This window comes from Fistularia commersonii, chromosome 19 (genome assembly GCF_037954325.1).
Source record: "Fistularia commersonii isolate RoL2024-O1a breed Wild chromosome 19, RoL_Fcom_v1.0, whole genome shotgun sequence".
Taxonomy (NCBI): Eukaryota; Metazoa; Chordata; class Actinopteri; order Syngnathiformes; family Fistulariidae; genus Fistularia; species Fistularia commersonii.
In genome coordinates this window covers 7,510,674-7,536,469 of record NC_141302.1, presented here as the reverse complement: position 1 = coordinate 7,536,469, position 25,796 = coordinate 7,510,674, and the positions used below count along the sequence as shown (strand labels likewise).

The following is a 25,796-nucleotide window of genomic DNA, read 5'->3' as shown; positions in this document are numbered from 1 at the left end:
GACCTGCAATTTGTAATGAGTTACAGATATAAAACATAGAAGTACCCTCTATGCATACATTTATCTTCAATCATTTGTTTTGGTTTCAAAGGGTCCTTTTGCAGGAACGAATAACGATTGAAAAAGGTAGTAAATGTATAAAAACTATACATTTCACATTTAACATTTCAATGCGACTCACCTACTAGTGGCCTAATTATGGTCAGTGTAGGGGTTCTTTTGTTGTTTTGTTTTTTTTTTTTTCCCCCCAAGCTGTGTTTTTTTCATTTGCCTGATCTTTTAAACAATATACCAGGATGTGGTGTATTTTTATATTTAATGCTGGCTGACACACTGTGAGGAGACATTACCTGTTGCTATGGCATCTATTCTTTTCCTTTTATAACTCAACTCATAAAACTCAAGTTAATATTGATCCATGATGAATTTGGTAACTTGTGCTCCTGTTTAAGGTTATTGGTGGTGCTGAAGTGTTGCTCAAAGTGGGGTCAATATTCCTCACAAACATTGTCAAAGGATTCCTAAATACTAATGTTTATTCTTCTCAGTCTTTCTCCCCCCCGTGGAAGTGTCTTCATTTTTTTTCCCTTTTTCCATCTGGCTCTCCCTTTAAGTGTTGCAAATGATGTCCCTTATTAAAAAATTAGCTCCCCTCACTTTTTCTGATTTTCTTCCTCTCTATTTCCCCACCTGTTTCTTTCATTTCACCTCAACCCTGCTGCTCTGAGCTATTACTCCATATTTTCACCCTCTCTCTGTTCTCACCCTGTGTCTGTGGCTGGCTGCTTGATTCATTATATTGTATGCTCCCTGCAGGTATACCCACGGAAGAGCATCCCTGCTGTGGACAGGCTATGTGTGGGCGTACCAGCTGCTGAAGTGAGCCAAATGCAGTTGAATTCCAAAAACCTCTTTTTATAATGATAGTATCTACTTCTTATAAGATGCAACTTTATTCATATTCAGTCATTGTTTTCTTATGAACGATAATATTCTGAAAACGTTTACACATTAATGCGAAATAATGGTTTTCTGTCCAGACTTTGATTTGCAATTTTTTTTTTTTTTTTTTGTTAATGGTTTAAACTGTTGTTTAGCTTTACTTTGCCTTTATTGACCCCAGACAAAATGTCCTCTAAGCACCGTTAGTTGAAGGTGTTGAGAGGTGCAATAATCTCCTGCACATGCTTGTTTGCTCTATTTTTTAAGACAGCCAATCGTGCATGTGTGAATAATTCAAAGTCAGTCAGAACCCTTGCAGTGATTTATCAGTGCAGCAAAATGTGAAACAACATCAGGATGCAATGATATGAGGATAAACATACTTGTAAATTAGCATCAGCAACCAAATTTTAAAAAGATAAGGTAAACATATATATATATATATTGCTAATCTGTGTCGTATGATTCCGCATTCGGTTTAAAACGCCCTCATTCATCACAACATATTATACATTGACATGCACATGCACACAATCTTTTGCACCGTACCTCCAAAAGATTTAAACATAATCTCAAATGCTGACAAGCACCCGTGCTTCATTGGCTTTACACTGGTATCAATCCTCTCTGCCACTGTTTACTCAAAGCCCAATGTAAATGCCAGTTGAATATTGTGATTCACGGGGCTCTGCTGATCACACACTGCATTTCCATGCATTATTTACATGAAGCTTAGACCTCTTCTATGCATTCACAGGAACAGGTCACAAACAAGCAGCGATCAATGAATGACAGAAATCAAATATTTATGCCAGAGCTTGATCACCAAGTTGAGCCTGCATGACCACAGGGCTCTGCAGATGCAACTTCCTTTTGCGTGGCCTAAAGGGTAAAATCAGCAGCATCACAGAGAAAACAAGAGGCTAGTGTTTGTTGTAGATGTTTACAGAGGAAGGAAGTTATGCTGCGGGGAATAGTCTGTTTTTTTTTTCTATTATTTGTCTCTATCTACCTGTCGTGTTGGTTTGGTCTCTTTTGTTATGTTAGAGAACAGAATCTTGTCAATATGTCAGGCATTACACAAATTATGCAGATGTAATGGACTGGATATTCTCGTTCCAGTTATTGAGACAACAATTCAACATGGTGGATTTTTGATATACGGTGGGGCAAAAATGTATTAAGCCAGCCCCCAATTGTGCAAGTTCTCTCACATAAAATGATGAGAGAGGCCTGTAATTTTCACCAGCGCTGCACTATGATATTCAGAATGAGGGGAAAAAAAAAAAAAAAGACAGAAAATCATATCGTCTGATTTTATTAGACTTTATATAAGAATTTATTTACATATTACAGTGGAAGGTAAGTATCTGGTCAAGAACAAAAGTTCATCACAATATCTTGTTATATACCCTTTGTTGGCAATGACAGAGGTCGATTGTTTTCTGTAAATCTTTACAAAGTCCTCACAAGGTTTTCACACACTGTTGCTGGTATTTTGGCCCATTCCTCCATGACCAGTGATGTTTTGGGGCTTTCTCTGGGCAACACGGATTTTCAACTCCCTCCAAAGATTGTCTATAGGGTTGAGATCTAGAGACTGGTTAGGCCACTCCAGGACCTTGAAATTCTTCTTATGAAGCCACTCCTTCGTTGCCTGAGCGACGTGTTTGGGATCATTGTCATGCTGAAAGACCCAGCCACGTTTCATCTTCAATGCCCTTGCTGATGGAAGGAGGTTTACATTCAATATCTCATGATACCCGGCCCCATTCATTCTTTCCTTTACACGGATCAGTCGTCCTGGTCCCTTTGCAGAAAAACAGCCCCAAAGCATGATGTTTCCACCGCCATGTGTCAGAGTAGATATGGTGTTATTCTGATGCAACTCAGCATTCTTTCTCCAACAAACACAACAAGTTGAGATTGTACCAAAAAGTTCTATTTTGGTTTCATCTGATCTTGTGTGGAGCCCCAGATGGAGGGAGATTATCAGTGGTCTTGTATGTCCTCCATTTTCAAATAATTTCTCCCACAGTTTATTTCTTCACACCAAGCTGCATACCTATTGCAGATTCTGCCTTCCCAGCCTGGTGCAGGTCTACATATTTGTTTCTGGTGTCGTTTGACAGCTCTTTGGTCATAGTAGAGTTTGGAGTGTGACTGTTTGAGGTTGTGGAGAGGTGTCTTTTATACTGAAAACCAGTTCAAACTGGTGCCATTAATGCAGGTAACGTGTGAGGACAGAGAAGCCTCTTAAAGAAGAAGTTACAGGTCTGTGAGAGCCAAAAATCTTGCTCGCTCCAAATAGGTGACCAAATACTTAGTTTACTGAGGAATTTACTAATTAATTCATCAAAAGTCTTACATTGTGATTTCCTGGATTCTTCCCCCATTCTGTCTCTCAGTTGTAGTGTACCTATGATGAAATTACAGGCCTTTTTAAGTGGAAGAACTTGCACAATTGGTGGCTGACTAAATACTTTTTCGCCCCACTGTATGGAATGCATATAGCTGCATTTTCTCGACTGTTTTCTAATCAGGCATGGTTTCCTAAAATAGCCTTTTCCATTATCTTCAGTGTTTTGGCTTGTTGGGAATTAATGGTGCTGGGAAAACCACCACATTCAAGATGCTGACAGGAGACATCCCAGCCTCCAATGGAGAGGCCTTCCTAAATGGATACAGGTGAGCTGCTAACTCCCACTAGTACAAGTAACTTATCATAATTAGCCACCCAGGAAGGATGCACAGATGGGGTTCGAGTTGAGGTGCTTTTTTTGCTTTGGTCCCTATTTTTTTTTCCAAGAAAGATAAAAGGATATCATACCTTGTTTGAGAAATTCTTGATCTGAGCTACAGATTTCTATTTCTCAATCTCATGCACACTCAGTGTTTCTTTTTCATGCCTTGGTGACCTTGATATCTTATATATTCTACCTCTCATGCTTTCTCATTGAGATATTCTCAGAAATCTTGAATACTCTGCTCTCTCTGTCTTTCTGGTCGTTGCAGCTCTTGCACATATCTGATTCCTTTTCACTTTCTCACCCTGTACCTTCCTCAGTTCTTCCTTGCAGAATCAGTCATAAGAAATCTTTGTGGGAGAGAATAAATAAATACATAAATAAATAAATAAATAAATAAGGGGGGTGGGACCTAGCCACTGGCACTATGAGACTCAAGCAGTTCAGTGAGGGAAAGCATTCATTCCTTATTTTTAGAAACAAACAACTGGATTCCTTAAGCTCTGTGTTTGTCTCGCAGCAGCACATCACAGCATGATGGTAGGTTTTGCATCCCCACAGTTGCCATAGTGGTACATTTATACATTTAGTAATAAGCATTATGTTTGACAGAGAAAGAGAACCACTGTGGTGTTAATGCTGATTAATGTGGCTACCAAAACAAAGAAAATTCACTAAGTGCGTGTGTGTGTGTGTGTGTGTGTGTGTGTGTGTGTGTGTGTGTGTGTGTGTGTGTGTGTGTGTGTGTGTGTGTGTGTGTGTGTGTGTGTGTGTGTGTGGTGGGCGGCAGGATACAAAGAAAAACACATGTTAAGACCCCCAGGTCTGTCCAGCTCATTACACTGTGAATTGTCAAGGACAATTACCAAGGCTAAAATAGCATTTTGTCAATAACTGATTTTTTTTTTTTTATTTTAGATCTATAAATGTCAGATAAAGCAGTTGCTCTATTTTTGATTATCTTTACCAAACCTGTTGTATTTGTGCCAGACATTTGGCAAGAGAAGAGGATTATTTTGTTTTCATAGACACACTAGGGAACTACCTGCTTATTGTCTACTTTTAAAATAATGTCTCTCTTCAGTTATTTTTTTTTGGAATTGAGAAAGTAGCTATTCATTCAGATTGTGAACAAATAGAAGAAGAATAGAATATTAATTTAGTCATTCTCCTTCTTCATAAAACCACCAGGGCTTTGTCTGTCATTTTCCACTTAGGTTGTTGAGGGATTAAAAAAAAAAAACAAAAGAGGGTGAGTTTTTCAAAAAAATAATGACAGATATTTATACTTTGGTGTTGGTGTCAGTTATAGGTGTGTAGTCAGTTCCCTGGATAGGGCACAAGTGTTTTTTTGATCCACCTGGTGTTGGGCACCTGTGTACACATAAATTGATCTCTTCCCCTTACTCAGCCTCCTTTCCCATCATAAACAAAAGACTGTCTCTGACAAGTCTAAAAAAGGTTTGCCTGTCTGATTTACTTAAATGACATCCAAATTAAAAGTGTTTGAGAATTGAGACGTAGCAGATGTGCCGATGATGAGCTTTGTCTTCAGTTAACATATCTGTCGAGGTTCTCTGTCATTCATGTCATGGTAAATTCTGTCAACATCTTCTTGTGTGGCAACTGGACTTGAATTTCTTCACTTTTTAACTTCACTACTCAAGTGTAGAAAATCAAGTCTAGTTGCCACTACAAGAAGATTTTGACAAGAATTCAGTTGACATACTTTTACCCATCTAACAAGTTGTGTTGGGTTTGGCATGGGATAGAAAGAGAGATAAATATCCAGGTGGATACTTGTCATCTCACCAAGAAAACCATACAGATGTACGACTGTGTGTCAATCCCATTTCATCAAGATGCAACCCCACATTGCTACCAAAACCTCACTGCCTCCCCCATTCACACGTGTCATGTCCTAATTCTGTTGTCTACTTTTATTCTTGTTGGTCTCAGCCAATTTGCATCCTGCCTATTTTTGCTTATTTTTCTTATTGCTATTGTCACTCTGTGTATGTTCCTATCTTCGTTGTTGTCACTTTGGTTGTCTACTCTCACTCTTGCTGTTGCTGTTTTTTTTTGTGTGGTTGTTATTTTTGTTGCATTCAGTTGTCTATTCTTATCCTTGTTGTTGTCGTTGTTGTTATTCACTCTGCTGTCTATTTATTTGTGGATTTGCTATCTTTCAATTGTCCTCTAATTGTCTTTCTATTTATATTTATATTGATTGATACTATAACTGTTGCGCTGCTGTGACAAGAGTATCCCCTGTGGAGATCAATAAAGTTTATCATACTTATTTACTTACAATGATACTTGTAATCTATAGTATTTTACACTACTTCAGCAGTGTGAATTGAATACAAGGATCTGCTGATGATGAGAAATGATTAAATGTCTCACAATATCTTACATTTCAAAGAGCTCACAAACATATATGATGTTAACATTTCATCAATTATATATCGTTCAAATATAATGCACCCTCAGGGTGGCACGGGCCAGTGTCTCCCCAAGCCCTAGCCGGGATAGATGTAGAGGGTACGGCAGGAACGGCATCCGGCATAACACTTTTGCCAAAACCAAACATGCAAATCAAACCTAGTAATCTCATACCGTATCAGCCAAGACCCAGATTAACAATGGCCGCCATTGGTACTGATGACCTTTAGGGTACCAATTGAAACTGGGCTACTGTAGATCAAAGAAGGAGAGGAGGAAGGCGTGTTCGTAAGCAGTGAGAGAAGAGGAAAGTCAAGACTCTGGGACTGAGAGAAGGGTCTTTGGGACTATGACAGAAAAAGAGAATTGGTCTCTCTAAAAGAGAGTTGGTCGACATGATGCAGAGAAGAGAGACGGATACACTGTGCATCCAAGAGACCAGGTGTAAAGGTACTACGTCTAGAAGCTTAGGAGCAGGCTTTAAGTTGTACTATCATAGTACTGACAGGAAGAGAATGGAGTAGGAGTTATCTTGAAGGAGGAGCTTGTTCTGGAGTTGAAAAGAATATAAGGTAGACTTAGGAGTCTGAAACTGGAAATTGAACATGTGATGCTCAATGTTATTAGTGGCTATGCCCGGTGGGTGGGATGTGAGTGTGAGGAGAAGGAGAAGTTCTGGAATGAGTTAAATGAAGTGATGCAGAATATCCCCAGAGATTAAGACTGGTAATTGGTGTAGACTTCAATGGGCTTGTTGGTGCAGGCAATAGAGGGGATGAAGAAGTGATGGTATTTGGTATATTTGGTATATAGGATAGGAACGCAGAGGGACAGATGGTGGTAAACTTTGCAAAAAGGATGGAAATGGCTTTCCAGAAGAGACTGGAACATTGGGCCACTCATAAGAGCTGACGAGGGACCACACAGGTAGACAACATCTTGTATAGATGAGGCAACCTAAAAGAGATCAGTAACTGCAAAGTAGTTTTTGGTGAGAGTGTAGCCAAACCACATAGGATGGTGGTTTTTAGGATAACTTTGGTGACAAGGAAGATCAAGGGGACAAAGGCAGCACAGAGGACAAAGCGGTGGAAGCTGAGAACTGAGGAGATGAGAAAGGTTCTGGGTGGTCAGGGAGAGCTTCCAGATGACGGGACAACTACAGCTAATGTGATCAGGGAGACAGGTAGGAGAGTACTTGGTATGTCATCTAGAAGGAAAGTAGATAAGGAGACTTGGTGGTGGAACGAGAACATATACATAGAACTTGTTAGCAAAGAAGAAGTGGGAACTGAAGAGAACAGACAAGAGAAGAGGGAGATACAGCGGAAGGTAAAGATAGAGGTAGTAAAGGCAAAACAAAGGGCATGCGATGACTTGTATGATCGGTTGGAGAATGATCTATACAGGTTGACGAAACACAGAGATAAAGATGGAAAATATGTACAATAGGTCCGTAGTGTTCCATAGTGATAGAGAGGGAAATGTATTTACAGATGCTAGGAGAGTAATTGGAAGATGGAAAGAGTACTTTGGAGAGCTAATGAATGAGGAGAATAAAAGAGAGGCAAGGGTAGAAGAGGCGACTATTGTAGACCACGAAGTAGCCGAGATTAGTAAAAGTGAAGTGAGGAAGGCATTGAAGAGCATGAAGAGTGGAAAGGCAGTTGGTCCTGATGATATACTTGTGGAGGTGCGGAAGTGTCTAGGAGAGGCAGCGGTAGAGTTTCTGACTCGATTATTCAACAGGATCTTAGAGTGAGAAGATGCCTGTGACATATTGTGATGGTGCCTATTTTTAAGAATAAGGGGGATGTGAAGTGTGGCAACTATCGAGGGCGTAAGTTGATAAGCCATACAATGAAGTTATGGGAAAAAGTAGTGGAAACTAGACAGAGCAGAAGTCAGCATTTGTGAACATCAGTATGGCTCCATGCCTAGAAAGAGTACTACAGATGCAGTATTTGCTTTGAGAATGCTAATAGAGAAGAACAGAGAAGGCCAGAGGGAGCTGCATTGTGCTTTTGTAGATCTAGAAAAAGCATATTATAGCTTGCCAAGAGAGGAACTCTGGTATCGTATGAGGAAGTCTGGAGTGGCAGACAGAAGGTCAGGGAAGCCAGACTGAGATGGTTCGGTCATGTACAGAGGAGGGATAGTAAATATATTGGTAGACGGATGCTGGAATTGAAGCTGCCAGGCAGGAGGTCTAGAAGAAGACCAAAGAGAAGATTTATGGACGTAGCAAGAGAGGATATGAAGGTAGTTGGTGTGACAGAGGAAAATATAGAGATTAGTGTTAGATGGAGAAGGTTGATTCGCTGTGGTGACCCCTGAAGAGAAAAGCCCACAGGGCAATAAGATATATCGTCAAATATATTCAGTAATTCAGTCGTTAAATTTGAAATACATTTAAGATTCACTCTTTATTCTAAAAAGAGCAAATACAGCAATCTAAAATACTTGTCTATGAGGCATACACATCCCACCCACTCAGATGTGCAGATTGTAATTTTTTTTTACTAATTAATCTATTATCCCTGCAAGGGAAGAGCTATTGAAATTGCTGTGGGGTAGCTTGTGAACTCAGCTATTATGGGACACCACTTTTTGCTGAATGATTTATGAAAATATCATCTATCAACTTGAGAGGAATATTGAAATGTGTGTGTGTCTGTGTGTGTGTGTGTGTGTGTTTGTACGTTTGTACGTATATATACACTTATATACACAAACACACACAAATATATATCTATCGAGTTAAGTCATTTTTGACAAGCTACTATTCATGACATATGACAGATTTAACATGTTTTTCAGGTAAACTGGGCTAGCGTCAGTTCACCTTTAAAAATGAATAGATCAAGGAAGAATATCTTTGTCAGTTGGAATCCTGTGCAACCTTCAAAACCAAATTCTATGTATAAAAATAAAAATAAATTACTTGTTACTGGGTCTCTACACTGTGTTTGTAAGGGTTGGTTTTGCAATACTGGGACACTTTTTTTTCCTGATGTAACAGGTCTTCAACCAAAGCGCCTGGTTGAAGACCAAAATTCTGAGGAATGCTGTGTTACCCAATAAATTTCATTAATAATAAGTACATAAATCATCCAAACAAATGAAACAAGTCAAGGCAAAAACTGTTATACACTGTGACAAATGCCTGGGGAGAAAACAGATTTTGCAGAACAGATAACCCAAATGATGATGTTAAGTGGAGATACTTAAATACATTTTCCACTGATTGCACACTGGTAGACGGATGCACACATGAGGGCTGATAAAATTGGTTAGACCCGCGAGGGACACCGTGTTCAGGAGGACTGATCAACTGACACAGGTGAACAACATCAGGGCAGGAAAGCTTTCACACTAGAGAGAAGCCAAAGAAAAACAGGTGGTAAGCAGAAAGATACATGGGGGATGGAACTTGACATTGTAACAGGAACAAACCAAAATAAGTAAATTCCTGCTAACAGATGAAGAAACTTCAGAAAGTCACCGTAGATAAAAGACACAGGATGGGCATAATTAGGTATGAAATTGGATAGCAAAAACATCACCCTGCAATTACATCAGTTATTGCAACATCGAAAGTTCGACTGCAAAAAAAAAGCTTAAAAATTCAGCAGCAAAAAAGGAAAGAAATTCCAAACAAAAATATGCTACCATGTCTCTGTTTGGAAAATGGTCTTTATGTCAATTTTTGGCCCTAAAACCTGTTTTACACTCTATTTTGCGGTGAAGAACTCCGTCAACAAGTTGTTTTTAGGTTGTGTGTTTTTTTTATATTTATTTCATGCCGAATAATATACTTGTGGAAAATTTAAAGTGAAAATGACAGGTCATTTTGGTGATCGGGGTAAAAAACATTTGACAAAATACTGGACATAAAATAAAATCACAATAGCTTTGATTAATTCTATCTACGCTCAAACAGATGAAATAACAAATTAGCCTTCCTGTTCAATTTCCTCAAAAAAAGAAGGGGTAAAGTGAAAACAGAAAATTGGCTATAAAAGTGTTACCTTCAGTTTAAGAAATAATTGATATTGTAGCTCGTGAAAAGGTCGGTCCACAACTGCTACTGGCATTATTTCAGTGCCCTGTAGAGGCTCACATTGGTGTGCAGACTTATTTGATGTGTTTGTTTATTATTTCCAAAAGTGAGTGCTTCTGGAAAACTGGTTTATAACCACGGATACTGAATGTGAAAACATAGAATGTTGCAAAGAAATTTGGTCAAAACTCAAGGGTATAAGGCCTCCTTTACTATTGTGGGCTGTAGTATTGTATTCACGTCTACACAGGAATTTCACTGTGTAAGTATTTGGACAGGAAACTGTCTTCAGCAACTGAGAGGTGTTCTTAACAGCATATTTTATCAGAGTGGGACAAAATCACTGAATAGTCACTGAATATGACACTGGTGTGATCAGGTTGGTGGGTATTTTCAGATATCTTTGTCAAGGCTCTATGGTACCGAATATTCACTATTTTTTATGCTAGTTTTGTCCCAATATGCCCAGCTTTAAAGTACTTTTGAAAAACAGATAACATTGAATAATCGAGTGATGTTTTGTTTGTATTTTTCTCCACCACTGTAATTAATTATATACCGTATATGATTTTCTTTCAGCATCAGAACTGAGATAAGGGATGTGCACCAGAACATGGGTTATTGTCCACAGTTTGATGCTATTAATGACCTGCTGACTGGACAAGAACATCTGGAGTTTTATGCCAGGTTACGAGGAGTTCCAGAGAAAGAGGTCACCATGGTAAATTTGTAAACTTTCCCTACTCTCTTTCTTCAGTTGATGTAACTCAGCATTTCACAGAATCTAATGTAGTGGCCAATAAGAAACAAAATGATGAATTTATTTCAATTAGGACATGATTATCCCTGTGCATATTTTTTTCAATTCGTACCATCAAAAGTTTTTCTTACAGAATGCATTTAAGGTAAGTTTTTTGTAGAAGTCCAACTTATAACCCTTAATGGGAAAAGCCATACATAATAAAAAATGGCCAGTGGAAGAAGAGCGGCAGCTATGGGTTTTAACACTACATTATTCACCATGCCCAGTGGTTTGGCCAACCCTGTGTGGCCTCCCCGTTTTCCTTGCATACCACCCGCTCAACAACAGGAAGATCAAAAGAAGTAGAGGCTGGAGGCGACTGTAGATCCAGAACCGGCGCTAGAGCTTTGATCTCAGCTGCTGTGTAAAGTTCTGCTCTGCAAGCATATTTCCAATTTTTATTGTGGCCCGTCATTTTTTGCCTTATTTAGTGATCATTCTGGATCCAAGCAGAAATCTATTTAGTCTTATTTGCATTCGTAGCCAAGAAATGTGCTACAGGCGTAATCGCCGGTTGTCTCTGTAACATCAGACTATGTGTGCTGACACTTCCTGTCACTTTTTGTTTGGTTAAATTTTCGTGGCTTATGAAGAGGCATGTGTAAATTGAGTGAACAGTAATGTTCCCCAAAATACACCATTGGTAGTTTTTCAGTCACACCTTATTTCAAGGACTGATTCTGAAAGCCTCAGAGGACACTGTATAGTATATGTTAAGTCTTCCTCTTCTTTTACTTTTGGCTTTTCCCTTCAGGGGTCACCGCGGCAAAACAACCTCCTCCATCTAACCCAATACTCTCACAGTAACTAACTTCACGATGTCCATAAATCTTCTCTTTGGTCTTCCTCTAGACCGCCTGCTTTGAAGTTCCAACCCCAGCATCCTTCTCCCAATATATTCACTATCCCTCCTCTATCCATAACCAAACCTTCACAGTCTTGCTTCATGTGTTGAATCACATTTTGATCCCATTGTGTTATAGTTACCTTTGAATCAGTCAGCCAATGACAGTGCATGGTTACTGGGGAAATCTTGCAGCAACCAACTAACCAACAATTTCAGAGGTTTAGAGATATATCAAACTATTTTTCACTGCTTTTGGTCACATGGTGGTGCAGCGGTTAGCGCTTTGGCCTTACAGCATGAAGGACCCTGGTTCGATTTCAACAAGGGGACCTATCTTTGTGGAGTTTGCATTTTCTCCCCATGTCTGCATGAATGTGGCCCTGCTATTGACTGGCGACCTGTCCAGGGTGTAACCAGCCTCTCTCCAGAGGACAGCTGGGAAAGGCTCCAGCGTCCCTTGCAACTCTGAGGGCAGGATAAGCATCAGACAATGGATGGATGGATGTCTTTGTCATTGTATTAAGATTCAGCAGTTTTTTTTCATCTACTTGTTAAACCACACTGGTCCTCCTCCTCATTCACTGAATTCATGTAGGCTCCCACAAGGCAATACATAAGAAACAGAAGTACTACATGCCACTGGAGCTTGAAGTATTCTGTCCTCTTACCAAGCTTAAATGACCTCTTAAGAAGGTGCATTTTCCCAAAATAAAATCTTGGAGGTAAAGTGCGATATTCTAAGTTCACTATTGTAAGAGACCAGATAAAGGAATGTAATAATTCTTGAGAAATGTTGAAACTTTTTTTATTGAAATGACATTCCTTCAGTTGCAGCAATGTTAGCAAGCTACAAAACTATTGGACACACGTCATAAGTAGAGCACAAAGCTAATGCAAATCAAATGTTTTACAGTAATGCTAGAGACTGTTTATGGAAAAAGAATACAAGTCAACAATGGTGGCTTGACATTCTTTGATACATCGATATCCCCCCCCCCCCCCCCCCCCCCCCCCCCATAGGTGGCACAGTGGGGGATCCAAAAACTGGGTCTTGCTAACTATGCCAGTAAGCCAGCAGGAACCTACAGCGGAGGGAACAAGCGCAAACTTTCAACTGCCATTGCCTTGATTGGTTGTCCTCCAGTGATCTTCCTGGTAAGATACAACTTTGCTGTTACGCTGTATATTGTAAAAAAGTATATTCTGCTGGTCCTATTAAGACTTTATTGTGTTTTACATTAAATCAATATTGCTACTGTTCAGATGCTTGGGTATGCCAGATCAGTTACTGTGATAATAGTGTCAGAGGTAATGTAAAAAATAACAATAAGAATGAAAGGAAAGGTGTACAAGAGAGTGGTGACACCAGTGGTGGTGTTTAATTTGGAAACTGTGGCAGTGAGAAAAAGACAGTTGGCAGAGCTGGAGATCGTGGAGATGAAAATGTTGAGGGATGGACAAGGATGGATAGGATCAGGAAAGACTGCATCAGACAGACAGTGCATGTTAGATGTCTTGGAGATAAAGTCAGCAAGGACATACTGTGATGGTTTGGACATGCACAGAGAAGGGATAATGAATATATTGGTAGAAGTATGCTGAAATTGGAACTGCCAGGCAGGAGGCCTAGAGCAATACGGAAGAGATTTACGGATGTAGTGAAAAGAGGACATGAAGTTTGTTTGCCTGAGAATAGAGGATGCTGAGGACAAGGTTAGATTGAGGCAGATGATAATTTTGGCCAGCAGTAAAGGAAACAGCAGTAAGAATAAGAAGTTTCTGTGAGAATAGACTATAAGATCAAGAAGGAACATGGAGTTAATGAATATGAATTGTTCAATGTGAAACAAAACACAAACAAGCAAAATAACAACAGCAATGAAACTCACTATATCATTTCCCATGGGTTTGCAATCAAATTGCTAGTGTATCAGATATATTTCAGGGGTATAGGTTAGGTTTTTGTTTAAATTATGATTTCATTTACCTTTTCCATGAGGAAAAAAAAATCCTGATTTATTGAGGAAAAATAGCACACATGCATTGTGTTAAAACATCATGTCAAAATCCTACTTGTAGGAATTTAGAGCTTAGCAAAACTCCTCTCTAAGTGATGAGAGATTGGTTAAGGCATGACTAAGGCAACACTGCATTGCATGTTTTTTATTTGCGCAGTTGTAAGGTGGAATATGAAGGCATGCTCATGATGAAAATTTTTATGACTGAAAATCACTCTGTGATCGCCTCTAATATAGATGCAGACAGATTATATTTAATTCTACTGCACTTTTCTCTCATTTTATTATATCACAGGGAATACTATACACCGAGTATGAATACTTCTTTTCCATTTGGCTGTTCCCTTAAGGGGTCGCCATAGCAAATCATCCTCCTCCATTGAAACAATATTCTCAACATCCTCTTCTCTCACACCAAGCACCAAGTTCATGTCCTTTTTCATGTCATCCATGAACTCTTAGGTCTTCCTCTGGGCCTTTTGCCTGGCAGCTTCAACCTCCAGGCCTTTTGCCCGGCAAGTGTGAATACAAAGAGTGTAAAACACCTACCCAGTACAAATAAGTGTTTTTCTACAATTCATCAAACTGCGCAAAAGCTAATAAAATAAACAATTAATGAGATATCTATTATTCACTCAGTACCGAGTCTTGAGGGAAATGTCATAATGTTGGTTCACTAGTATAAAAACCTGGGTATCTGGATTGATCGCTGCCTATCTTGGCCATAATTCCTTTGACAAAGAGGTTCCTAGTCTGTAAGGGATTTTTTCAAGGTTAGATGAAGGTTAAATTTGACAAAAAAAATCCATAATAAATTGCATTTAAAAATAATAAACTATTCATGGTCTTCACAGTGCTGCATAATCCAAACCCCCTTATTTACCTGACTGTGTCAGGCCGGCCTATACTCTGAGGCAGCGGGATAATGGGCTCTGTGTCAGTTTCAGTATTGTGTCGCTCACTGTGGAACGCAGACAGCCTCAAGGCAGTGCCACATAAGGTTTGCACAGAGACATATTGGGCATGGTGATGGAAATACCCTATGGGATTTGTAGGATTCTGCTAGTGAGGGAGAATCAGGCTTGGAACTACACCAGCCAATGGACTGAGTACTGTCACCCTCTCTAATCATGCATGGACAGACTAGCCCTGAGGAAGTAAAAAATGTGTGTGTGTGTTTGTTGGTTTTTTTTTTTTGTGTGTGTGTGCGTGTGTCTATGTATGTGTGAGTGTGTGGAGGAACCTGAAAAACAATTTACTATGGTATTATCTATGTAATGCATTATCTGTCAGTTTTTCAGCTTCCATGTATTTGTTTAAATGTTAAAATTGTTTTAAAGTATGGTATTGTTAAAAACATATTGTGAATCAGTTTGCTATGAGTGGCAGCAAGACACTGTAAATGTAGAATGGATAAAGAAATTCTTTTGCTCCTAATTAAAATTAAAGCACACTACAAAATAAACTGCTTGCCCTAGAGGCTGGTAGTTGCTTTTTGTTAAATAAGTATTTTTCTGCCCTAATATTTGCTGCACATTTGGGAAATTTTTATGCCTGTACATATCTAATAGGATGAGCCAACAACTGGGATGGACCCGAAGGCCAGGCGATTCCTGTGGGATTGCATTCTAAGTGTCATCAAAGAGAGTCGCTCAGTCATTCTGACTTCACACAGGTGCACAAACTCACTTTATCTGTCCAATGCCATTGAAATACTATGAAATGACTGTGAGATTTAAAAACAGTAATTCTACTTCCTTCATTGAAGACTAAGTAGTTTTAACAATAAATTTAAAAAAAAAAAAAATTGGATTTTTTTCTGCATGGTAGTAAATACATGCTTCCAGAAACCAACTGGCTGCTCTAAACCTTTCCTGAAGCTTGAGGGCATATTGACAGACTGCCACTTTTTCCTCCCTGAAACTAGAAACTGTCAATATCTCGGTTGGAGTCTTTTCTTTATCCAAGACTTACCGGAGCAGATATGTATTTTCCCAACATCTATTCCATTGTGCTGACAAATTTTGAGCATTACTTTTAAAAAGGAAAATTCATATTTTAAAAAAATATTTGTACAATTTGTAACACCCAGAATTAGTTTATATGAAATAATAAACATCCAACATGTTTTTTTATTTTTTATTTTTACGAATTGCCTGTATTTCTATGTTGTGCTTTTGCTGGCTACACATGTGAATCATCTGTTAGCCTCCTAAATTTGAATACATTATCCTCTGTTCAATGGGGAAATGAAAGCATTTAGTGTCTCAGGCAATGTAGATAAACTGCATCCTATCCGCGTGACATGACCAGGTGGTAGTGTTTTGTTAATTTGGTAAGTCAACCGGCTTTTTACAAAGTCATCATCTTTACTGCACCATTTCTCAGAAAGGTTTCACAGATTTGCCTCCCTACAAATGTAATGTGCTCAACAGAAAAAAAATTAGAGAAGAATAAAACATGCATGTGTATGAAAATGAAAATATTTGTGTGTGTGTGTGTGTGTGTGTGTGTGTGTGTGTGTGTGTGTGTGTGTGTGTGTGTGTGTGTGTGTGTGTGTGTGTGTGTGTGTGTGTGTTTATCAGTGGTAGGCCGTCAGGGTATGCAAGACCTTCTCTGCGGGCCTAAAAAAATTCTAAGAATCACACACCATTTTTTTATTATATTTTTTCCATGAATACCGGTACTTATTGAATAATTCCAAATGGTCCAAGCTTCCTGTCATAGCTTTTTCTCTGGCTGTGCTACTTCCAGATGTGTATTTTCATATTAAAGCCTTTAACCAATCACCTTTCAGAAATTAGTTGTTGCCAGGCAGGGTCAAAGTCAAAGAAATCTGCCTGGAGGCCTTCAGAATCTGATTCAGAGGCGCTCTTGCAAAAAATAAGTGTCGACGAAACAGTTGCGATAACAAGGCCTTCTAGAAGGGTATGGTAACATCAGCATGTCTCGCACCCTTTGATTGGATAGTCAGAAAGTATACTAGCCAGAGCTGGCAGGTTGCATCTGCAACGTGCTGCACAAACACACATATCGTTGTCTTGATATAATAACTAATTTGTCAACCCATGATGGCTGAAGGAAGCGAAGAGATTGATGTGATTGCAGATTTATCGTCAAAGCCATTTTCAAGACGGACCATATAAGAAAAGCTGGACCTTTCATTAAGAATGGTTGAGTAATTCCGAAGCTAGCAGGCCTGTTACAGCAAGGAAAAGGATTTGTCCGTCAGTTTCAGTCTGCTAACAATGAGCGGTACCCCTGGCTCACAGGCTCCGAGGAACACTGCAAATTGTATTGCTTGGAGTGCTTGTTATTTGCCACTGATCGACATAGTGTTTGGAGCCACACTGGGTTTGAGCATTTGACTTGCCTAACCAAGTCAACAACGAGACACCGGAGCACTGCCGGACATTTAAAAGTATCGGTGCTGTCCAAAACTTTTTGGGGAAACAAGTGAGCAAGTGCACAGCTCCGACTGGTCCTAAGTTATGTAACGGGCACAGGTGTCAAGGAGCGGTTTATCAGATTCAAATATGTTACCGGTGGGAAATGAGCCGATGACATTGCAGGTCTTAGTGTCCAATTTTTGATGGGAAATGAATGTCTGGGTAAAGTTACGGCACAGTGTTTTGACAGCGCTTCAGTCATGTCTTCTGGATTAAATGGAGTACAAGCTAAAGTTGAAGGAAAGAGCCGCTGCACATATTTGTGTGTTTGGTGCTCACCATCCCAATGTCCACTGTTTCTGTCAAGCGACCATTTTCAGCTTTAAAGTGAATTAAAGCTTATGCCAGAAATCCGACAGGGCAGGCTCGATTTTCAGCATTAGCTTTGATGGTGATAGAATAGGACTTCTTGATGGAGCTGAAGCTCATGGATAATCTATACTACAGAGTGATTGAACTCTTTGAAGAAAGAAAGGTGGTTGGATTTTGAGTAAAATATTTCCATTTTCCTAAATAATATTGCAATTTTATGAGGGTATTATTGTTAATTGTTTATGTGATTCCCAGTCGTAGCTGCAGTAGAAGGAGACTTGTGCACTCCAGGTTTGTTTCTTCAGCAAAAGCAATTATTGTGGCTACACAAGTTATTTCTCCGATGTAACGGCTCTTCATACTGCATGTATGCATGAAGGCCTTGGTGTGAAATGCACGGCCTGGCACTGATATATACTATATATATAGTAAGTGTGATATTTGACTTAGTTCAGTTAATTCCTGAGGTGATCCAATTAAGGTGTCAGAGGAAACCTGACCCAGACATCAAATATATCATAATTTTCTTGAGTTCTTGAATCAGTGAATACTTAAGGCAACTAAGATACAGATAGTTTTAAATTCTTTACGCTCAATAAATTCTGAAAAACTCTGTCAGATTTTTTACATATTATTGAGAAGCAAAGGCTGACTTGAAATATCTTTTAGATATTTTAGATTCGTCTAGCACATGGAGAAGGTAGCCTACATCTCCTAATTACTCTACTTTCATTAATATGACTAATTTCCATGCTCTTTCTATCAACAGTATGGAGGAGTGTGAAGCATTGTGTACACGCATGGCCATTATGGTTAATGGTCGCTTCAAGTGTCTCGGAAGCATTCAGCATCTTAAGAGCAGGTAAAGGTCCTTACCTATCATCTGGCATTTCAATACACGTCTGTGTTTACATGTATGTGAGTGTGCTCAAATTGCCATCACGGTAATTTCTTTAGTAATAATTTATTTCTTTATTGCATTGTAGATAAAGGCATGAAATATGAATCAGTTAAAGCATGGGGCAAACATGATGTGTAGGAACATCTAGCTATGCAAGATAATGTGTCAGGAGATTATTAGACAATGGATGATTACTGTCATTTATTTTTAGTCAAGGTGTTAGCTAAGTATTCACCCACATTACTAGTTTTAGCTCAACTAGAGCCTAGCTTTTCCTCCCCTTTCCCTTTTTAGAATCATACCCTCCTACAGATATTTGAATACATTTCGTTTCCTCTCCATCAAACATTTCGCTTTCCATTAACCTTTAACTCTTGCATCTCTGTTTAATCCATCAGACATTTCTCAAGGCCCTTTCTTGTGTCCCTACCCATGCATGTAGCTGTAAGGCCAATCTATTACTTAAGTTACAGACTGGACATACTACCACTCCACTGTACCATCCTATAAGATGAAGGACATTTTGCACAGACATAGACACAAACACACACACTGGGAATATGTGGTGGCATTCGTTTGGTTGGAGAGAAAGATCAATACACCTGGGATGAGGGGGTAGAGCTGACCATTTTTCAAGTTGTGCAGGGGATTAAGGGAAATGCCTAGAACAGTGGAAGGGAGTTGGGGGGGCATGTCAAGGGTATTTTCCCCATAAAGAGCATTAAAGTCATATTATTGGCCAGGCTTTCGGATCACCGTAGAGAGAAAAGGCAAGTTTTTGGAGTGTACATCGAATGGGGAGAGATAAAAAGGTAAAGGACTAAAGTGGAAGAGCAGGGCAGGGCAGAGCAGAGCAATGAGTGCCTCTCAGATGTTTGGAAAATTGACAGATCCTCTGTGTCAATTACACGCAGTCTGTATGGGGAGAGATTGGTGATGTAAATTATTTATGAACCACACAGGAAGTATAGGATATAGCCACTGGAGGTGCGGTAGTAGGAGGGGAAGAAAACAAGACAGGGAAACAAAGGGTTAACACATGTCCTACTTCAGTCGACATGCTATCAGCTAACAGGGAATTGCACTTCACGAGACAAGCAAGTCAGAGGAAGCCAGATAAGCATGATGTCTGCGTCGATTCTTGCTGCACTTATTTTAGATCTCACATGGACAGTTTACATGCTTCTGAAATGCTATCTCTCAGTTCTCGCCATGCAGTGAATAATTTCTAATTAAGCATCCCTATCGCTGCAGTGCTTGGTGTAATTAATGTTTCATGAGGTGTGGGGCCCTGTTAATGACTGAAAAGGCAATTAAGGACTGTCTTTTCTGTTTTCTTTTCTCGTCACTATACCACCACATGGTTGTGCTACCATATCACCCCCCAAACAGCCCACCCCTGCTTTTACATGTGATCCACCATTTTTCAAGTTGCTGTGAACCTCATTAATCCGATGTTGCTGAGCAAACCAGTGAGCATTCAGTGTTTTTATGTTTATCTCATTTTCTGAGCGAATCATGCAGGAATGAAAGGACAAAACACAGAAGTTGTTGTGGTTGCAGATGTGAGGCGTTCCATTAGAATACAGGGGATTGAGTCAAGGGGAAGAGTATGGCAATGGATGCAGGTGGTGCAAGCCGCAGTCACACAGCATGAGCGGCTGACCCGCAAAACTCTAGGTGCTACATCTTCCTCCTGCTCCTCAAACCCAGTCTCCATCTCGTTTTCATCAAAAGCTGCAGAGAGAAATGTAGTCTCACCGTGGGTGCAGCTCTTTCATTTTGACCCCCCATTGCTCATATGTAATACATGCTCACCCTCCCATATTCAGCCCCCCCTCCCCCCACCCCCCATACTTGTCTCCTTCAAAAACCTCTCACCATATTACCCCTATTTATTTTTCCCTCTGCTCCTCTCAGGTGGCAGGGCTTTCAACCCAGTCTCCCAAGTGCTTGTTAGTGCTGCCCCCTTTAGTTCAGTGCTGACCCTGTCTATATTGCTGATCTGCCCTTCCGCCGCTTTAACAACCCCGCTTCTGTGTATCAATCAAGCCACCAAATGAGCCACAGGATCACGCTTAAACCATCGGGGGGATGGTCAGCATATGAGGAAAGATTTGCTTTTAGAAGATGCCACAGACCAAAACAGGGTCCCTGTTTTAAAGAAGTGCCTTCAAAATCGTTATTAAATCATAATCCTTACATGTCCTTGTATGGACCCCTCCAAATTACCCGCACATATCGGAAGTTCTGTATGATTGTGTGAGATGGTGGGGGAGTAAATAAGTGGAAGAGTAGAGTGGTTGTAATGCTTTACTATAGCAATGTGTTAGTATGAAGGCTCTCAGGTGTTAAATAAACCAAATGAAGTAGAAGAACCAATAAAAAACATTTCATAGATGTCCTATAATCTTGTCAGTAAGGCGGAGCATCCATGTATCAATCCAGGATTTTCACTATTATCAATCATATGCCAGCTATGCCAGAATATGCCAGAATCTTGAATACATGCTCCTGTTTCCTTTTTTGTTCTACCAAGGTATAGCATAATGTTAAAGTAGGATATTAAACTGCCTTTAATGCGTTAAGGTAATAAAGTTTTGAAGTGGAAGAGTTTTTACAAGTCATATCAAGTTGAGACCAGTCCCCCATGCTCCCAAATAATTGGCCAACCCCTCAGATCTCTCCCACTTCAATAACAAGCAAATATTAAAAACAGTCAAAAAGATCCTTGCAGATCAGTCCCTCATCTTACATCCGGATTTTGAGTGGCTCCCCTCTGGTCGCAGACTCTACTTTCCCGCCTGCAAAACCCAGAGGAGAATGGCAACCTTCATACCCAGAGCTGTCCAACTTTTCAATTCCCAGCAACCCTGCACCCCCCCCACCCCCCACCCCCACCTCCACACATACATACACACACACAAACACACACACACTGAGTGTAACGCCACTCTTATGTATTTATTATATAAAAGCAGAGGGAGCGTACCTACAATGTGCACACTTTTGTACGGTAACTTATTTATTTATGTGCGTATGGCTGTGTGTGTGTGTGTGTGTGTGTGTGTGTGTGTGTGTGTGTGTGTGTGTGTATATATATATATATATATACATATATATATTTATTTATTCTCTTCTTTTTTTTTTATTTTTTATTTTTGATGCTCCCAACTCTGCTCTCCCTCAGGGACAAATCAAGTTTTTCTGATTCTGAAGTTGAAGATGAGGAGTCTAATTCCTTCCTTTTCTCTCAGCTATGGTTTAAAGCTCTGGCGTGTGCGTCACTCATGGAGACGAATGACAGAATAACTCTCTTTACAATGCATCATCAACTGTGTATGTGATATTAAGACTGGCTAAACACTGGCACACGGCGAGTGCAGCGTGTGCTTCAGATATATTAGGCTGTGCACGTGTGTGTGTGTGCGTGTGTGTGTGAACTCTACATGAATGAGAGCTGCCAAAATATACATCATCCTTGTCCGTCATAGTTGGTGTGCACTTTAATTTATGTGCCACAGTGGTTGTTCTACAGTTTTATCACATCTTACTTTTGCACTTACAAGCCAGTTAATCAGCTGCATCTACACTGGACCCTTCAAGGTCTGCATGGGTATAGAGTACGGTATTGAGTAAGTGCTGAACTATTCATGCTTTAGAATTTAGAATCAGTCTTTTTAAGCCAGATGATTGCTTTCATACAAGATAAGTTTTGTAACACAATTTCATAGCTAAACCTTGCAAGCAGTGGAGAGCAAATAATTATTTGAACCACAATCACAAGGTAAGATTTATTTGAAGGAAATTATTTAAACCCAAGGTCCACATACTTAGTTTGTTATTGAACTTTAAACCTGCACAACACAGTGAACCGTAAGATAAATTTTGCTTTCAAACTACTCCCCAGCAAGGTGAGGCATTTTTCACTGTCAAGTTAATAGTTTGCAAGTAAGAGTTCAAGCAATAATTTAGAGTTAGAAAAAAAAAAAAAATCACACCCTGTCCAGTTAAATCACACAGCTTTTTTGACTAAATGCTTGTTATCTTTCTACAAAATTGACTTTATGGGAGAGCATTTTCGGTGGTGTGGGTCTCTTGTATCATTCCTATGCTTGGGCAACATTTCAAAATGAAGTTAAATCTTTTTTTTTCCACAAAGACGGCATTAAACTGGTAGAAAAGGTATGATGTTTTCTTCAAGGTGAACAAGGAGGAGGAAACACTAAATTACTCATGTCAGTTAGCATTGAATCAAGTTGTTTTTTCTGAAATGTTAAGGTAAATCAAAATATTTTTGTAAGGTGTTCATCAGATAAACCTGTTTTGTTTTTGTCTGGAAGGAATGAAAGAAGGGCCAGTTAGTCAAGGATAGTTTGTTCTATGCAACTGATGTACCAAAGACTTAAATTTTGCATCGCATAACATCGCATCAAATTGTTACTGCAGTTGAAGGCCCTGTTGCTGATTGGTTCACAAAAATCTTTGTCTTCTGACATAATAGTGATTTATTATATTGATTATAGCAAACAGAACTTAAACTGCCAATCTCTTTGAAAGCTAAAACACAGGCATTTTGTTATTTTGCAGGCCATTGACCCATCTCTTAATTCCATTTAGAGATGCTAGAGCTACATTTTAACATGATGTAGGAAAAGCAAGAAATCTCTGAGCACATGTACAAATCTGGTCCAATACATTCCAGAAATATCAAGGTATTTTGTTCAAACCTTTGGTCAGGCGCCAGATATAGGCATATTGAAAATGGAAGGGTATACCGTTTCTGAGAAAACAGAAGAAAACATTTAATTATCATTGTTTTATGTTTTGTTTTTTTTTGTTTGTTTTACTTTAAACTAATAGTAAACACAGGTGTGCTCACGATCAGGAACCAAAGAAGTTTTCTGGATGATTTCCAGTCCAATCAAAGCACACCACCCAAGCTACGCTGTGACCTCTTGCCCTGAGCCTCCCCTCCCCCCTGTGGGCACAAACGCACAGTTTGGCAAGGGTGAGGGTGACCTTTCCAGACTCCCTCAGATGAAGCAGGCAGCAGAATCATTTTCTGCCTGTCATGCCCTTATCTGTGTCTGGCTGTTGTTTGTTTTAAATTACATGGAAGAACGACTTTCCAAGCAAACCAGAATGGTGGAGAGGATTGCAGCAGAATAATGAAAATGAAGAAAAGAGGACTGCAGTGCAGATATTATTTTGTGTTCTCCTTTTATGCTGAGCTATAGTATTATATCTCTAATGCAAAATATTATGAATAAACTGCTTGTAATAATGTGCTGCTGTCAGGGCAATAAACAGTCTGTTTTGGTTTACCATCTGGAATGTAAGCAACTGTTGTCAACTGCAAAAAGGCAAAAATATTAACTGTTAATTTTGATGCAGGCACTCATAATTGATACAAACAATTTAGACCCCAACTTTCCACACATAGTTTATTTGAGGTAAACCAGCACAGACACTGTATCCAAGATGAAAGAATTTGTTTTGTTGAGCATACACAGGCAGACTAAAAATGATGAATATGAAAGAAATATTTTTTTTTTCCCACAATGCCGCCTCAAGCCAGTGTGTGGCTGCAGCAAGAAATTAAATAAAAATAGGTAGTGAGAGAGAATGAAGGGAAGCTAATTGATAAGCCCTTTTACTGTCACTGACAAGCAGCATTTCATTATCCACATATAGCCTGAACATTTCTGCAAATACTTCTGCCTAACAATGCTCCCCGGCCTTGTTGGCTTTCCATTTTTTCCTTTTGCATCTCAAATGTGCTTGTCCTTGGACAAAGCATATTTCCAGTACCAACTGCTATAATAAAGATTATGGTCATACTTTTGACTGCATGATGAATTAAGCTTAAGTCTGGGTATGGTGTCTGATTACAGGCTGCATGTTCTGATGAATCTCATAAAAATCAGCAAGAAATTTGTGGCATTTTTCAATAGAATATGTGCTCTGGCACTGTTCAACCCAAAATGTGTGCTTTTCTCATGAAGATGATACTGCCTGTGTAGGCCTGAGTTGCCATGGGGAGAGGTCGGCATTTCATATGCGTATTATCGTCTTTACATTGCATTCGCACAGCCCAAAATAGCTCTTATTTGACAAATTGTGACGTCTCTATGTCAGACAGAGGAGCAGACGTGGTGATGAGAATTTGAATAATGCAAAAGAAGTCACTGATTTCCTTGAACAAGTTTTGTTTTGTAGTATGAAATCAGTCAGTGCATCCACTTGCCAAAGTAAATTTTGATTTTTTTTTAATCAAATGATGTACATAATGATTTTATATATACATATAGGTGGGCAAAAAAAAGTCTTGAGTCAGCCACCAATTGTGCAAGTTCTCTCACTTAGAGACGAGAAAGGCCTGTAATTTCCATCATAGATACACTTTAACTATGAGAGACAGAATGAGGAAAAAAAAAATCAGAAAATCCCTGTCTGATTTTTAAAGAATTTATTTGCAAATTATGGTGGAAAATTAGTATTTGGTCAATAATAAAGGTTAATCTCAATACTTTGAGATTTACATACCCTTTGCTGTCAATGACAGATGTCAAACATTTTCTGTAAGTCTTCACAAAGTTTTCCCATACGCTGTCGTCTCGAGCAGGGATGTTTTTGGCTTTCTCCGGGCAACATGGACTTTCAACTCCCTCCAAAAATGTTCTATGGGGTTAAGATCTGGAGACTGGCTTGGCCACTCCAGGACTTTGAAATTCTTCTTATGAAGCCACTCCTTCGTTGCCTGGGCAGTATGTTTGGGATCATTGTCATGCTGAAAGACCCAGCCACGTTTTATCTTCAATGCCCGTGCTGATGGAAGGAAGTTTTCACTCAAAATCTCACGATACCCGGCCCCATTCATTCTTTCCTTTATATGGATCAGTTGTCCTGGTCCCTTTGCTGAAAAACAGACCCAAACTATGATGTTTCCATCCCCATGCTTCACAATAGTTATGGTCTAATTCGGATGCAACTCAGCATTCTTTCTCCAACAAACACAGCAAGTGTTGAATTTTTACCAAAAAGTTCTATTTTGGCTTCACCTGGCCATAGGACATACTCCAAATCCTCTTCTGGATCATCCAAATACTTTCTAGCAAACTTCAGACGAGCCTGGACATGTACTGACTGAAGCAGGGGGACACGTCTGGCACTGCAGGATTTGAGTCCCTGGCAGCGTAGAGTGTTACTGATGGTAGCCTTTGTTACTTTGGCCCCAGTTCCCCGCTGGTCATTCATCAGATCCCCC

At 39.5% G+C, this 25,796-nt stretch overlaps 1 protein-coding gene across 1 annotated transcript in view; it reads left to right on the top strand.

The window, feature by feature from the left end:
• LOC147223618 (phospholipid-transporting ATPase ABCA1) overlaps positions 1 to 25,796 on the top strand; it is a 164,530-nt gene that overhangs the window by 115,155 nt on the left and 23,579 nt on the right. The window contains exons 42-47 of the mRNA XM_086166184.1: positions 817 to 879; positions 3,524 to 3,630; positions 10,777 to 10,918; positions 12,867 to 13,001; positions 15,436 to 15,539; positions 18,395 to 18,487. Of these exons, the coding sequence (XP_086022310.1) occupies positions 817 to 879; positions 3,524 to 3,630; positions 10,777 to 10,918; positions 12,867 to 13,001; positions 15,436 to 15,539; positions 18,395 to 18,487 (644 nt within the window). The remainder of the gene's footprint in view (positions 1 to 816; positions 880 to 3,523; positions 3,631 to 10,776; positions 10,919 to 12,866; positions 13,002 to 15,435; positions 15,540 to 18,394; positions 18,488 to 25,796) is intronic.